At 41.5% G+C, this 15,454-nt stretch overlaps 2 protein-coding genes across 6 annotated transcripts in view; one reads left to right on the top strand and one right to left on the bottom strand.

Annotated features, from left to right (window-relative positions):
• PRIMPOL (primase and DNA directed polymerase) overlaps positions 1–1,456 on the bottom strand; it is a 25,315-nt gene extending 23,859 nt beyond the window's left edge. The window contains exon 1 of one of the 3 annotated variants that reach the window (XM_071556311.1): positions 1,432–1,456. In XM_071556311.1, coding sequence (XP_071412412.1) covers positions 1,432–1,447 — 16 coding nt within the window. In that variant the 5' untranslated portion in view covers positions 1,448–1,456. The other 2 variants (XM_071556307.1, XM_071556308.1) reach the window with 2 other exon arrangements.
• On the top strand, positions 1,366–15,454 carry CASP3 (caspase 3). 3 transcript variants are annotated; one of them, XM_071556315.1, is made up of 7 exons: positions 1,366–1,622; positions 6,675–6,767; positions 9,671–9,795; positions 10,288–10,416; positions 12,227–12,402; positions 12,881–12,998; positions 14,072–15,454. In XM_071556315.1, exons 2-7 carry the CDS (start codon positions 6,694–6,696, stop codon positions 14,296–14,298), a joined length of 849 nt encoding a protein of 282 aa, XP_071412416.1. In that variant the 5' UTR covers positions 1,366–1,622; positions 6,675–6,693; the 3' UTR covers positions 14,299–15,454. The 3 variants fall into 3 exon arrangements, with proteins under 3 accessions (XP_071412416.1, XP_071412418.1, XP_071412417.1); XM_071556317.1 differs by lacking the exon at positions 1,366–1,622 and adding an exon at positions 2,105–2,142; XM_071556316.1 differs by lacking the exon at positions 1,366–1,622 and adding an exon at positions 2,146–2,230.

Genomic DNA, 15,454 nt, shown 5'->3' with positions numbered 1-15,454 from the left:
TTGCCCTCCTAACAGAGGAAGTGGCCTGTACAATTACAGAGCCACAGAACCGGGTCAGGTTGGAAAGGGACCACAGTGGGTCCTCTGGTCCAACCTCCCTGCATCAGCAGGGTCATCCTAGAGCACATGGCACTGTGTCCAGACGGTTCTAAGAGTATCTCCTGTAAGGGAGACTCCACAACTGCTCTGGGCAATCTGTTCCAGTGTGTAATCTGTTCCTCAAATTAAGATTGAGGAATTCTGCGCAAAACTCCGTATATTTGACCTAATGATAAGACTTCAAAAAGTAGGTCAGTACCTGTTGTGAGAAGCTGGAACACGTAGTTTCCAATGTTATCTTGCTCTGATGTCTGCTACCAAAGGTCAATGTCCAAATATGAAACTAACTGACCTGAAAGTTGATGATGAAGCCGAAAGCAGCCCCGAGCTTCGGACAGCTGCTGTGCCAGGCGGATGGGCGGGCAGGCACGTTCAGCCGGCCCGTGTGCTGCGTTCCGAGCCCCGGCAATGGCCGTGCAGAGTGGGCGCTGACAGGGAAGGGGCTGCTGGGGACAGGCCAGACATCCGCGGGCACCGCACAGGCCTGCTCCTGTGGTACGCATCCCCACAGAACACTTCCTTTACAATCCACTGTTCTCTAAGAACCACAGAATATCGAGCTGGAAGGGGCCCACAAGGCTCATCTAGTCCAGCTCTCGGTCCTGCACAGGACTAACCCCAAGAATCACACCGTGTGCCTGAGAGCACTGTCTGAACGCTCCTTGAACTCTGTCCGGCTGGGTGCATCGCTTCCTTGGGAGGCCTGTTTGTTTCACCCTCTGGGCGAAGAAACTCTTCCTGATCGCTAACCTAAACCTTCCCTGACACAGCTCCAGGCCATTCCCTCGGGAATGTTACTGGTGTCGGAGTGCCTGTTCCTCCGCTTCCCCTCCCAAGGAAGGTGTAGTCTGCGACGAGGCTGAACAGCCCAAGTGCCCTCAGCCCCTCCTCATGCGGTTTCCCCTCAAGGTCCTTCACCATCCTCAATGTTGTCCTTTGCACGCTCTCTAATTCCTTAATTTCTTATATTGTGGTGCCCAAAACCACACAGCATTCAGGATGAGGCCGCACTAACATAGTGCAAATGTACCAGAAGGCTACACTTACCTCAGAGGAATTAAAACAACAGACTACAAGCCGCACAGCAGCGAGCGCACCAGTGCGCGGCTCAGCGCTCAGACCCCGCAGGCCGCCGTGGCTCAATGTCCCTGGGTGTGCCCGAGCTCCCCCAGGGGCCCGGCCCGGCGAGCCCTGGGCTCAGCCTGGCCTAGCACCTCCTACCCCGGCTGCGGGAGCGGCTCCGCATCGCCTCCCCCCGGCTGCGGGAGCGGCGCCGCACGGCGGCCCCGCCTGCTCCGCACCCGCGGCTGCTCCCGCCGCCCCGACACTCACCGCCCGCCACCGCCATTGGGGCGGGTCGTGCCACCGTGCGGGCGGAGGCTGTGCCGGGCGGGGCTGCAGCGCCGGGGCTGCTCCGCGCCGCGCCGTGCCCAGCATAGCACAGCACAGCACGGCACAGCCGAGCGCCGGGAAGGGAGGCTGCAGGGGAGCGCATCGCCGAGAGCGGCCGGGCGGCAGAGCCGGTGAGTGGCGGTGCGGGGTGCGGGGTTGAACAAAGCGGTGGGGGCTGGGGGAGACCAGGCTGTGGCTCCGCGGCCTCCGCATGTGCCCTGCAGGGAGGAGGCTACGGGGAGCAGCGGGGCCGTCGCGGTTCCCCCAGGGCCGGCCCGGCTCGGGGCGCTCCCCCGGCGGCCCCCGCGGCGCTCCCGGCACGGCCTCGGGGCACAGTGCGGGGCACAGCGTTAGTCTCTTCGGTCAGATTCCCAGGAGCTTAAGGCAGGCAGCGTGTTCCCTTCCAGCCTGCTTTTGTGGAGGAGCTGCCGAAACAAAAAAAATTGAGGGATGAAAGAGACAGGAAAAAAAGGAAAAGCGCTTTAATTGTAAGCTGCTCTCTGGTGACCCCCCCGGTAGACCATTAGCCAGCCGGAAACACGGGGTCAGTCTGTTTGAATCTACCAAAGGAAAGCGGGTTAAGCCTCACGTGTACCGCCCCTGCCCGTGATTTGCGGAGAAAAGATTCATATCCGATAAGATTATAGAGAGGTACGTTTATTCAAGGCCTGGGTGCAAGGGGCATAGCTCCTCCAAATACATGCATACCTGGTCGAGTTAACAACTTGTTTATATGCAAGTAAGTTATACTTAGTCATTATTTTCATGCATAAACAATATTTTTCTTAGGAAAGGCAGGGTTATTATAATGAGTTCTAAGAACTGATTTCCATCTTCTGTCTTGAACTTGTCCCTTTCCTCCTGGTAATTAGGGGCGAAGGTCTTCTGGTGGTCTTTGGGGATGAAGTGTGTAGTGTTCCTCATGTGAACTTTCTACCTTTGGCTCAAAACTGCTCCAAACCGGATCTGTTGGCAACTGTAACTGGTCTGATTGGCGCATTCCTCTAATTATCCTGGTTTTTAGATATATTTTCTGATTTATCTTTGTTCTATATGGTGTCCAGTCTATTTTAGTTAACATAAGAAATCCCTAAGGCCTCTTGGTATAGAAGTTTCAAGGACACATCTGTATTTTTTGATTTTTGCCATATGCTAAGCTACTTTATATAAAGTGACTTTTATAATAACTATTAAGCAAATTCTATGATAGATGTATCAATAACTTTATCGATCAATAAGGATAAGTCTCTCCAATTACCAGAGCTGGAGAAAGGATGTTTGAGACCCTCACATGCGCCGTGACTAACTTTTCCTAATCTAGTCTTTCACCCTCCAACTCATAGTTCTCTCCTTCAATTATCTGCTTGTCAGTTGGTGGGTTTCAAACTAACACGTTATGCCCTTAATGCCAAGGAACCTGATACGGCTTGTGGCGTTGGTGATGTGCTTAATAGGTACAGGTGAATTAATAAGCAAGGGTCCCATCTACACTCGGAATAATTTCAGCTCTTGCTAATTTTGCATCTTAATGCTGACTAACTGAAATCTGTTTGCTTTTGGGAGGTCAGGGTGCTGGCCCAGTGTCAGGGTTCCCCACAGCCACATCCACACCAGCAGGAACGGGAAGGGTGTCACAGCGTTCCATGCTTGCAGCAGCAGTAGCAGCATTTAGCAGTGGGGTAGTGTCACACGGTAAATATAATGGTATATTTTGAATGTTTTTTGTTTTTCTATATAGTCAGCTTCTATATTTTCCTTATGAATCAGATAATTATTGTTTAGCATTATATATTGTAGAGTGGAAAATTGTTATTTTACATGTCTGCATGCAAATTACTGCAAAATTCTGTATATATGTTTATGTACATGAAATACCTTCTTTGAATGCTTGACATTTTCTCTTGCAGTCATGTGAAGAGTAAAACTGCCCTTTTCTAATCTTGAAGAACCTGTTTTACAATACTGATGTCTGTATTGGACATATGTTTTAATACTGCTACAGTCGTTGCTTTGTAGCAGCAGATATATGTACTGAACATGTGTTGTCTCCTGTGGTTTGCATATTTCAGAATACAGTTGGTAACTAGAGACAATTCAGTTATTTTCTTCCTTCCCTGTTAGAGAAGCTTTGGTATTATTTTTATCACTAAAGCGTTCATTTCTCTTGATGCTTGTCATTTCAAATAAGTATCACTTTAAAAAGAAACCTGACGGTTCTTATGGCAGTGGTAATATATGATGATGTGAATTTATTTTCATTCAGTCCAGGCAGAATAAGTAACTCCAGGCTGGAACAGAGTAAAAAGTTCTTATTTTCCTATCAAAAGAAAAATATTGGAGCAGCTGCATTCATATAAGGAAAAAATATTTTTGCTCTTGTTGCCATACAGAGAAACATTGGTCATTTTTTGTTAGCTTGCTAAGCATAGCTTTGGACATTTTTGAACCACTCTTTTTTATTTACTACTTAGTAGTACCTGTAAAGATCATTTTAACATCATCTTTATATTCGCCATCTCTGTCTCACAGGGTTTTTTAAAAACTTTATAATTTTTTAGATAAAGTATTGCAAAATAAGCTTTCTAAAATGCACCAATTACAAAAATGCTGTTGCTCTTTTCAGCTACCTGTTTTTTACATTTCCTTATGGTTGAACGTTCACCTTACCTAAGCTTTCAGCGAAGATAGTATCAAGGAGAGGAATAACAATTTTTCATGAAATTCTTAATGTACTATCATCATTCCCGCTGCCTCCCGCCTCCTGCCCCATCCCTGATAGGATGAGATCATCCTCCACAGGGAAATGTGTATTCTGCTTGAAAGAGCGTGGCATCACTGCATTACCTAAACCAAGATGAGGCAATTCTTAGTCTGTTAGAATCAGCACCATCCTCCAGAGATCATTGTGTTAGCCTGGCCAGTGCTTTAGAGCAGAAAACTTGCATTTGAGAGCCTAGCAACAAGAGATATCTCTTTGAGGATGTCTTTTGTTCTTTAAACAAGTGCAGATATCTTGGTGCCTTAACGTGCTTAGAAATTGATGGATATTAAAGGTGAGTTACAGATTCTATTCTGAAGAAAAAGCATGCGAATTTCAAATACCTGACTTGTTATAACCAGCCTTTCTAGACAATGTCTCAAGCTTCTGTAAAATCTGTTGGACATGCTCCGATTGTGATGAAGTAGAATGCAATAAGCTCTAACACTTCATTTAACAACTGACACTGTAGGCTGTGTGCTAGGCTTGCAGAGGCTTTAGTAAGGAATATTTTTATGATATGATATTACAGAATATGTTCTACATTTTTCAGAAACAAAGTACTGTAGTTCATTGTAATTGTAGGTTTTGCTGGCTACTTTTTCCAGTTTCGTTGTTTCTTTGTCATTGGATCAATTACAGCAGTTTAAGTCTTAATCTAAGGTCACTTAAATGTTGAAGATCTTTCTCAGTCTTTGCAGCATGCTTTAATGTTTGTGTTGTAGAAGCTCTCAGTGGTTGCATCGAATTGAGTCTCCACTTAAGTCTGCTGCTGTTCACTAGTGCTATTCTCACCATAACTAAACCATTACAGCTTACTAAAACCAGTCCTTAAAGGGATGCAGAAGTTTGGTTGGAGCACACCTGATGTGAACCCAAGACAGCCTAGTGATCCACTTACCCTCCCTAATGATTCCAGGATCTGAGCTGTTGGCCAGGGAGTTGTTAGCTTGCCCTGTACTTTGGGTGAGTCTTTCTCCAAGTAGTTCTTGGTAGCCCAGGCTGCCTTATATGATAGACGGGAGCTGCCTACAACTCATGTAGCCACCTCTTTACTAGTTTGCACTCTGTGCTTCACGTACTTGCAGTGCTGGCACTGCAGATCTTCACAGTGTCAAACAGCTGGTATAAAAACCTATTTTTAGAAATTGATTTCTGTGCTGACATGGCTGGTAGGTTTCAGTAATTGAGTTGGTATGTGATGCTGTGCTCTTTTATGTGTTGTAATTGTTTATTACTGTTGGTAGACAAAGAACAAATGAGAAATGAAGTAAACTTTTCCTTGTCTCTCCCATAAATCCCAGCCACGGTGAAGGGTTTGGGTTGTGCTTTTGCACATAGTGCTTCTCCAGAAGAAGGCATGAGTGGCATCTGAATTGTGGGTCAGTCTGGTTGGATGTTTTTCTACAATTTTTTTCAAAAGTGTCAGGCTGAGATCTTAGGAAAGCTGGGAACCAAAGACAAAGATGATTGTAGTAGGGAGGGGTTGAAAGAAGCAGAGAAACTCCTGGAAGCTGAGCTGTGCAGGAGCAGAGGAACTTCTAATGTTCTTGTCAATGAAAGTCATTCTTTCCACTTCCCAGGGATCAGAAATTCTGCTCTTCAGTTACAGCTGGGTGGACACTCCAGTTGTCACTGTAGAGTAGACTTGATTGGCAGTGCTATTGCTCCCTGCCCAGTAATAAGGCATAGGGGCGGATCACTGTCCGGCCACAGGTCATAGGTACTTGAATTGCCCTTTGGAGTTGCTTTTCTTTTTTTCCTATGGGGAACTTTTAATGAATTAGAATTTGAAGTTAGGATGAAGGAATCCAGATCGTGGTGCGAAGCAGTAAAGTTCAACATTGATTTAGTTCTACTCTGTGATACTGTCTTTAAAGTAAATTTCTAAAGCGTATTGCTAGAATGTATTTTATTGCTACAATACTGAGCTTATTTAATACTTACATAATTTGATTTGCAGGAAATTTCCTATTTGCTGCATTATGTAATACAGTTCTTTTGTCTGGAATAATTTGGTGAGGAAGATTTCCTAATTACATCAGTGCTCCAAAATACAAAGATATGGCATTCAGAGTAACCTTGAAGATCTTTTGAAGTCACTAAATATTTAAATAAATGTCTTCTAATTAAAAAGGAAAGAAAGAAGGTTATACATAACCAGATTAGTGCTTCTGATGCATGAGTATTGTTGCCACAGAAAATGGCTGTTTGTGATGTTCTGTAGATAAAAAGCTGAGACTTAATATAATAATAATATCATTATGTAAGATGGGAAATATAGTTTGCCATGAAAAACCTAAGCCTTAAATAAGAATCTTCATCATATCTGACAAGCAGATGCTATTTTTTTGTCTACTAATACTCCTAGGATAGGGTTATTCTGTGAACTGTAATAACATTTCTATTTTCTTACATTTTCAAGCTGATAATTGAAAGCCATAATGGCAGACATAGGAGATGGACCACATCTGGGAGAAGATCTGACAGATGCAAAGTCTATTCCAGGTTTCAAAGGGTAAGTGAGGTACTTTTGGTTTAAGTCTTCAATTTAAGTCTTGATGAATCCTGTGCTGTAACAGAAGGTGAGAGCCATGGAGGAAATAATGCTAAAAAGAAAAGTTTCTATTATGGTAAATTGTAATAATCACAAACTCATAAAGTTTTACTGACTTTGAAAATACACAGTGTCTGACAGAGCAGACCATGTGCATGTACAAGGAGCTAAAAAGCAAAATACTTGAGGTGCAGTTAGACTGGGCTTAACAGTATTATGAAGTGGTTAGCTCTTCTTGAAAAGAGACGTCTGTGTCTCACCTTAGCCTAAATGTTCACCCCTTTCCTTGAACTCCTTTAGAACTGACCTGAACCTGTGGCAAACAGCCCAGCTGCCATAGGGGTTGTATGTGTGGAAGCAGAAGTGCAAGAGGAACTTAGGGGCTGGAAGGGAGGAAACGCAGACCTGTTCTTCCTGGTGCCAGCTAGTTGTTACACTGGCCTAGCACTGTAAGATTATGGTCTCTCTGGGAAATTAATTTGGTTCTGAAGTCTTTCTTTTTACTATTTCAGTGAAAATCAGATTTAAGGGTATTACAGATTTCTGATTTGTAAAATACAGTATAAGCCCCAGTCTTGTAACCACTTACCCATGTGCTTAAAATGAGAAACTCCATACCAACTTTAACATCTATGGACTGAGTAAAATTGACAACTGTTGCAGAGTCGTGAGTGGGTGGGATGGTTGGTGTGCTCATTAGGGCAGAATTACAGCTGTGCATAGAGTCTTGGTCTTTTGTCATGGTTGGAGTGATACACTTCACTGGTAAGAGAAGTAGTGTTTATAGATAAAAACAGTAACAGTAGATGTGACAATGGTCTAACAAGATTCTCTGGCAAGGTACGCTTGATTATTTACTGCAAAGAGGACAGGGTCAGACAAAACTGTCAGAGACACCCTCCTGTTGAGTCATGAGGTTCAGAAAGGACCTTCTTGCATTCTAAACTTCTTGTCAGAGAGGAGTCTGGCTGCCAGCGGATCCAGACTTAGTCCCAGGCTTGGTCAGCTGTCTATGTCTAAATGAGTATACACGTACAATCAATCCTTTAAATCACTTGGCTAAAATTTTAAAGTTTAGCATGCTATCAATTACTTACCAAGAATCTGCTGCAGCGAGGAATCTCTCAGCCTCAAGGAGCAACCTTGAGAGGCATCTTGTTCCTGCTGTGCACGCTGCTGGTGTGCAGGAGAGCTCAGTGGACCCTGGGCTTAATGCTATACATGGAGTAAGATAATTGACTTACAGTAATATTCACATACCAGCTGTGTTTTGGGATGGTGCATGCTTAGCTCGCCTTTAGCTGTCGAAGAAGACTCATGGCCCTTAGTTATTGTGTTATATGCCTCCCCAAAGTCCCAACTTTATCCACGTGCAGCCATTGTGACTGCTGCTGGAGCCTATTGCTTAAGCAGAAAAGGAGCACATAGCTGCCACATCTTCCTAGGTCTCAAATGTTCACTTGTGAAAACTCAATGGTAATACAACTGTTGGTTAGGATTAAGAACAGATTTGTGTTCTCAGAGCTAACCTTGCCTCCAGGTACTTGGCTTTTGGAAGGTGATAGTAAAAAAAAACCCAAGTGATTTCTTGTTGATATAATAACTAGAATTCTTAAACTAACTTTTCATATTCTCCTGTGCAGAGGCATTATAATTTTAAACCCAGTTCTTCCTTGATTCTAAATTTTACATTTGTTACAAGTTGTACAGAAGGTTATTACAAATACAGATGACACTTCGGTTTTTTTATTAAAATTCACTGTGTATATGCATATTTTAACTGAAACAAAAGTTTCATTTGGGGCCATAACTGTACAAACCAGTTAGGTTCATTTTAACCTCTGGGCTAGTACAATCTTCACTTAAATCTGCCAACTGATTTCACAGACATAACTTAGAATCATAGACTGATTTGAGTTGGAAGGGACCATAAAAATCCTCTACTTCCAGCCTTCCTGGCATGGGCTGGGATGCCTTCCACTAGACCAGGTTGCTTAAAGCCCCATCCCCCCTGGTTTGAATACTTCCAGAGGTAAGGCACATGCAACTTATCTGGGCCACCCACTGCAGTGCCTCACCACTAATATCTTTCCTAATATCTAATCTAGATCTACTCTCTTTCAGTTTAAAGCCATTCCCCTTCGTTCTGTGACTACTCATCCTTGTCAGAAGCCCCTCCTATCTTTCTTGTAGACCCTGTTTAGGTCTGAAAAGGCCACTAAAAGGTCTCTCCAGAGCCTTTCTTCCAGGCTGAACAGCCTGTTAACCTCTCTCAGCCTGTCCTCCTAGGAGAGATGATCCAGTACCCTAATCATCTCATCATGAATTTCTCTGGATTCACTCCAACAGATCCATGTCCTCATTATGCTGGGGACCCCAGAGCTGGCTGCAAATGGGGTCTCACCAGAGCAGATTAGAGGGGCAGAATCACCTCCCTTGACTTGCTGGCCATGCTACTTTTAGTGCAGCCCATGGTGCAGTTTACTTTCTGGGTTTCAAGCACACATTGGCAATCATTCTGGTTTTCATCCACTAGTACTTCCCAATTCTTCTCAGGGCTGCTCTCAATCCACTCATCACCCAGCCTGTATCCATGTTTGGGATTGCCCTGATCAGGTTCAGGACCTTACACTTGGCTTTGTTGAACTTTACGAGGTTGAAGGCACAGGCCTGCCTCTCAAGCCTGTTGACATCCCTTCCCTCAAGAGTATCAACTTATGTCATCAGCAAACTTGCTGAGGGTAGAGAAAAAATAGCAAACCTTACCAGTTTGGTTGGGTTTGCTAAAATAACCCATGTTGTTGTTGTTGTGAAAATAAAGAGATTGGGAATTAACACGTAAATTTTGTCTGGTTTCTTTGCAGAAGGAACCTACCTGCTAGCAAGTCTGTGGACTCTGGAATTCTGCCAGACTACAGTTACAGAATGGATTATCCAGAGATGGGGGAGTGTATAATAATAAACAATAAGAACTTCCACAGACATACTGGTACCACTTTCAAGCTTATATTTTTTTCCTTAATTTAGATAAATTAGTGCCATGTGTTCTTCTTCAAAATTAAATATGCAGACAAATTTTGATCACACTGTAAAATTAAGTCATTTGAATGGGTGTGATTGATGCATTTTTCCAAGTATGCATAGAGGGAAGGGAACATGTTAGGGTATATCAGGAACAAGGAGAAAAATCTATAGGCAGTACAAGTCTGTCATACCTTTCAGTCATGAATTCTGTTTTGCAAGTGAAATTCTTTTTATGTCCTTACATAGGTAGATATAAAAATAAGATGCAGATAAATCTACAATACAGGTACAGAGAGCGGGAGGTTGTGTGAATGTGTAACAGTGCAACGCTTTTTCTGTTAGAGTGGATTTGGAATAATAGAATATTTCAGACTGTGTAAGTGAGAAAAGAATTTGGCTCAATCAGACCATGCCATTTATATCATATAAAAAAATAACATGTTTCTCTTATATATAGGGATGCTGCCCCGTTCGGGTACAGATGCAGATGCTGCAAGTGTCAGAGAGGTTTTTATGAAGTTGGGATATAAAGTAAAGATCAACAATGATCTTTCATGTGACGATATTTCTAAACTATTGAAAAAAGGTAAGTAATAGTATGTTCAGTGTGTGTATTAAATCAACTACTGTTTTCAAATGCATCTCCAGCCCTCACATCTCTTCTTCCATGGTTCTTTTAGATGACGTTTCACCCCTTCTGGTTTATTGCTAGGATGATATGTACATCATAGTTTCTGTGCTGTCTCTCCATCTTTTGTGCCATGACTGTTGTCTCCGTATCCTATCTCATCTTCTAAAGAAGGCTGGAAAAAAGACTGAAACTTAAATGCAGACTGATTTATATTGTGACCCTGGGATCACTGAAGCTCTGTGAGTTGGAAAGAAACCTGCTCGATGGGGTAGAGGGGTTCTGTGCTACATGCTTAGTGGTGTGACTCAAGAGGGATTCTGATAGAGAGACCAGAACTGCAGGTGTGTGGACTGAATTACACTTTTAGAGAAACAACTCATATTCTGTTTAACTTGTGAAACAGAACACCCTTCTCTCAAGTGAAGCTTTACACTACTGTGTTAGTCCTGCTTTGTTTGGACTTGGCTGCATCTAGGTCCTTAAATTAAATGGTGCCTGGAGGTATTGGTAGCCCTTGAACCCAGTCTATTCTAGGTAACTGGTGGAAGGTTTTCTGCCACGACTGTGACTCGTGCCTGCTAGTGCTCTCCCAGACTGTTGCAGGTCACAGTTCAACAGTAAAAGTGTTCCAGTTATAATTCCCAATAGCCAATTAGCTTGCAACGATCCTGGTCTTGGTTTTCTTTTTTTTTCTTTTTCAATGGAAGTGTCTGCTAACATTGATGTAGGTTCTTTGATGCCAATTAATGTTTATGCCAGAGAATGTTCCTAGGCACGTTTAAGTTATTAGTATAATCACAACCAGTCTACTGACAGTAGCTGTAAGTGTGGCTCTTCTAAATGCAGTGGTTTTCCATAGATTGTAGAAATGCCTGAGTGTGATCACTTGATAAAATATAAATAGTTCATTTTTTCCAGAATAGAAATTCAGTGTTTTGATAAGCAGTAAACAGTAAGACTTCAGCTTTATGGACAGTTACATTTTCATGTACAAACTCTTGCATCTACTTGAGTTACCACTCAGAATGCCTTTTGGATCCTTTCTTTTAAACCATGTTTGTATCTTTTCATAAATTTAAAGAATCATCTTGGTCCTCAGGTACAGTTCCCACAATGTCGGGCAATAAAAGACATTGAAGAATATATATTTTATGCTCTTTGTATACCACAAGATGGAGGGGAAAAAAGTATAAGTCTACAAACACTTTATATCAAGCTTAAATGTCTTAATTTTTTATTTAAAGAGGCTTGACAAATCTTTCTAGACTTCATTAAAGGTCAAAAGTGAGAAGAGAGGGGTACTGCTAGTACCTAGGTCCCTGCAGCAACAGCTCTCATGCTGCATTCAGTTTCCATGTAATCAAAGTAGTTGAAGCATCTCCAGTCGGAAAGAGAGGTAGGACTTCCCCATCCTTTTCCAAAACTCAGAACTTTCCATCAGTCTGATGGCGGATCACAAGACTGACCATTCCTGCATGAGTGAGGTTTGTTGCTCAGACTTTGAACACCCTCTTTGTTTCCTCATGGCATTTATTCCTGGCCTAGTTCTGTGCCCATGTCTTGGAATGGGTAGGGTTGGCCTTTAATTTGGGGTTTTCTGTGTCAAACTTCCTAAAGTTAAGTTAGGCAGACTTCTTTTGTTCAGAAGTGAAAACTGGTTGGGTGTTTCCAAACATGGGAATTATGTCATAAAGACTTCTGTCACATAGGAAGGATTAAATGTTCAAAATTTTTAAGTTAAGATAATTCTCTTTTTTCTTTCAAGTTGCTGAAGAAGATCACAGCAAGAGAAGCAGTTTTGTTTGTGTGTTGCTAAGCCATGGTGATGAAGGATTAATCTATGGTACAGATGGCCCTCTTGAACTGAAAGCACTGACAAGCCTGTTCAGAGGTGACAGGTGCAGAAGTTTAGCAGGAAAACCCAAGCTCTTTTTCATTCAGGTGATGTACAGCTGAACAACGATCATAAAATCAGTCATATACTTAATTATTAATGAAAAAAGTGAATTCTTTCTAAAATTCATTTAAATGGAATTACTTTTGGAATAAGATTTTTTTTCAGATCTAAAAGTGGCACAATCTGCCCTATTAGGTAGGCAGTATTTGTAATAGATTAGATTGCATTACCTTGATTCTATGGATTAAGTAAAATTTTAGCCAATATTTTAAAAAGTTTCTGAATACAATTTAGAATAAATATCTGTCTTATCCAAACTGTTGCTGATTTAAATAAATGCTAGCTACTTTTCCTCTGAGTTGGTCTATGGAGATGTGACACATAAATTCTTGTTATTTTTGCAATTTTTTAATTGGGATATTGTCATTGTTGAAACATGAAAAAAATCAATATTCTGATCACAATGTCTGCTTTTATTTCTTCATTTTAATTTTATTTTCCATTTTTCTTTCCATCGAATAGGCTTGTAGAGGGACAGAATTAGATTCCGGTATTGAGGCAGACAGTGGATCAGAAGAAACTGTATGTCAAAAAATACCTGTAGAAGCAGATTTCCTGTATGCATATTCTACAGCTCCAGGTGAGAGACTGTATCTGTATGTCAGCCTCTGCTGATGCTAAAAATTAAAATTTCCAGTTGTACCCAGTCACTGGGTGACTTCACTTATATGGAATATCCCCTCGGTCCGTTTGGGTCAGCTGTACTAGTCTGTGTCCTTTCCCAAGATTTTATCCACCTCCAGCCTACTGATGGGGCAGGAGGAATGTTGAAGAGCAGTAGCCAAAACACTGGTGTGTTACCACCACCTTTCCAGCTACCAGTGAAAGCACAGCACTGTGAGGGCTGGTGTGGGACAATGAACTCCATCTCAGAGAGAACTAATACACTCTTTCATTGAAATATGAATTTTATTCCCTCAACCACTTTTTCTACATCGATTTGATTTCTTTTTGAGGTAGTTGCTATTCTCAGTTCCTACAAACTGCCCCCCCAAACCCTGAATATACATGTTTCTCACTAGCAAATCCTCAAATGTTGCTCTGCTGGAAATTCAGTTAAGCTGAGTTGTGCAAATAATTTACAGCGGGAAGAAAAGATACTATTCTGAGAGAACAAAACAATCAGGTATACAGAAGTGGATGATAAACACCAGCATATTTTTTGCATATCAACTCTATTTACATTGCATCTTTAAGCAAAATTAGTAGGGGCAGAGCCCTTTGTGTGCCCTTTATGTTGTCAGTTAGCAGAAGTAGATTTCAGTCTTTAATTGATGCATGTAGTCCTTTAAGACAATGACACTGGAATCCGTCTTGCATCTTGGCTCCATCTGTATTGTCACCTCTCCTTTTTATTTGTGTACTCTGTGAAGAAACAGTAAGTGATCAGTGGCTATGATTGTTGCACCTGAAGAAAGTTTTCCTGCCTTTTGATTTTTTACCTACTTAAAGTTTTCTTAGATTATAAAGCATGAGAGGATTCGAAATTCTTTTGATTTGGAATTTGAGGAATCTTAATTTTGTTGGTTAGTCGTCTTGAGTTTGTATTTTAAAACATGGATTGCTGTTGGAAAGAATGCATTGTTCCCCTAATTGCTAGCCTGTCTTGTATCAAAGGCTGCTACATCACTTTGACATTGCTCTCTTCCACAGGCTATTACTCCTGGAGGAATTCAGCTGAAGGCTCCTGGTTTATTCAGTCCCTGTGTAGAATGCTGAAGGAACATGCCAGGAAACTTGAACTCATGCAGATTTTAACTCGTGTAAATCGCAGAGTGGCAGAATATGAGTCCTGCTCAACTCGACAAGATTTTAATGCAAAGAAACAGATTCCATGTATTGTCTCTATGCTCACCAAAGATTTTTATTTCCCTTCCTAAAAGAATTTTTCAGTTCATATTTTTATCTGCAATTTATACGCAGTGTTAGTACAAAATACCACTTTTAAATCTGAGTAACTGTTCACTGCTGTGTGGGGCACGATGAACTGTCTCAGATATGTCCGTTATTAGAATAAAGCATAGTATGGCTGTGTTAGAAATGCAAACTTCAGTAGCTGAAGCACAGGCAGATTTGAAAGTAGTGCTCTGAATATCACAAAATTAGGAAGGGAAGACTGAAGAAAGGTCATGTCATTTATCAGAACTATTTGGTGCTACATTTCATTTGGCTGAAGCAGAGAAAAGAAACTTCTTGTAAATAGTTTGGTTTCATATCTTACAAAGAAGATGCAGAATTTGATATGTTTGTTAATGATTGTTGTATGATAGTGATTTCTTCTTAACTTCTTAAAGTTTAGGTTATAAATTAACCTGTTTTTATCATTTTGGGCATAAACTGTGGAAAACAGCCATTTAATTTGTTTACGTACAATTAGGAAGCATGTTTAGAATACAGTCGGGTTTTCCTGATAATTTTTTGACTTCGTGTATGGAATATTAGATAAAGTAATTATATCAATATGGTAGCTGTTTCAAAATAAATTTTGTATTCTGACCTTGAAGCTGAGTGCCTAAGGAAGCAGTCTTCCAAAATTCTTTTTCTGCAGCTCCCTAAGGATGGAGCTGTTGGGGCACTGTATCAGTGCAGAAGGAAGTGTGCATTCTGAACGGTCTGCTTTCCTCTTTCTGCCCTTAAATGAGTGTGGCTTTGTGCTGTGCTGTGTGTGTACCACATGTAATCTGCGTGAAAGCCTAGATTTGTGGTACTGGAGAAATGTCACTTCTTAACTCTAATACCAGTTTGAGTTAATTACAAAACTTGAGATGAAATGTGATAACAATAGTAAATTTCTTGACTCTAAATTGTGTGAAACAGACTTCTACAAAATTTTAAAATATTTCTGTTGATGTTTCAGCTTGTAGCAGTCTTTTTAAGCTCAGAAGAAGACAAAATACTAAATTACCATAGGGTGCTTGCAGAATAAGGCTTGAAACTCTTCAAATTGTGTAGCATAAACAACGTTAGCAAATTGATGTTCACTTCCAGAGGCATTTGGAACTTTTTTTTTCTAATTAAATACTGTTTCCTAAATTG

This window comes from Pithys albifrons, chromosome 5 (genome assembly GCF_047495875.1).
Source record: "Pithys albifrons albifrons isolate INPA30051 chromosome 5, PitAlb_v1, whole genome shotgun sequence".
In the NCBI taxonomy this organism is placed as follows: domain Eukaryota; kingdom Metazoa; phylum Chordata; class Aves; order Passeriformes; family Thamnophilidae; genus Pithys; species Pithys albifrons.
Note: the sequence above shows the minus strand (reverse complement) of the source record. Positions and strands in the feature narration are given on the sequence as shown.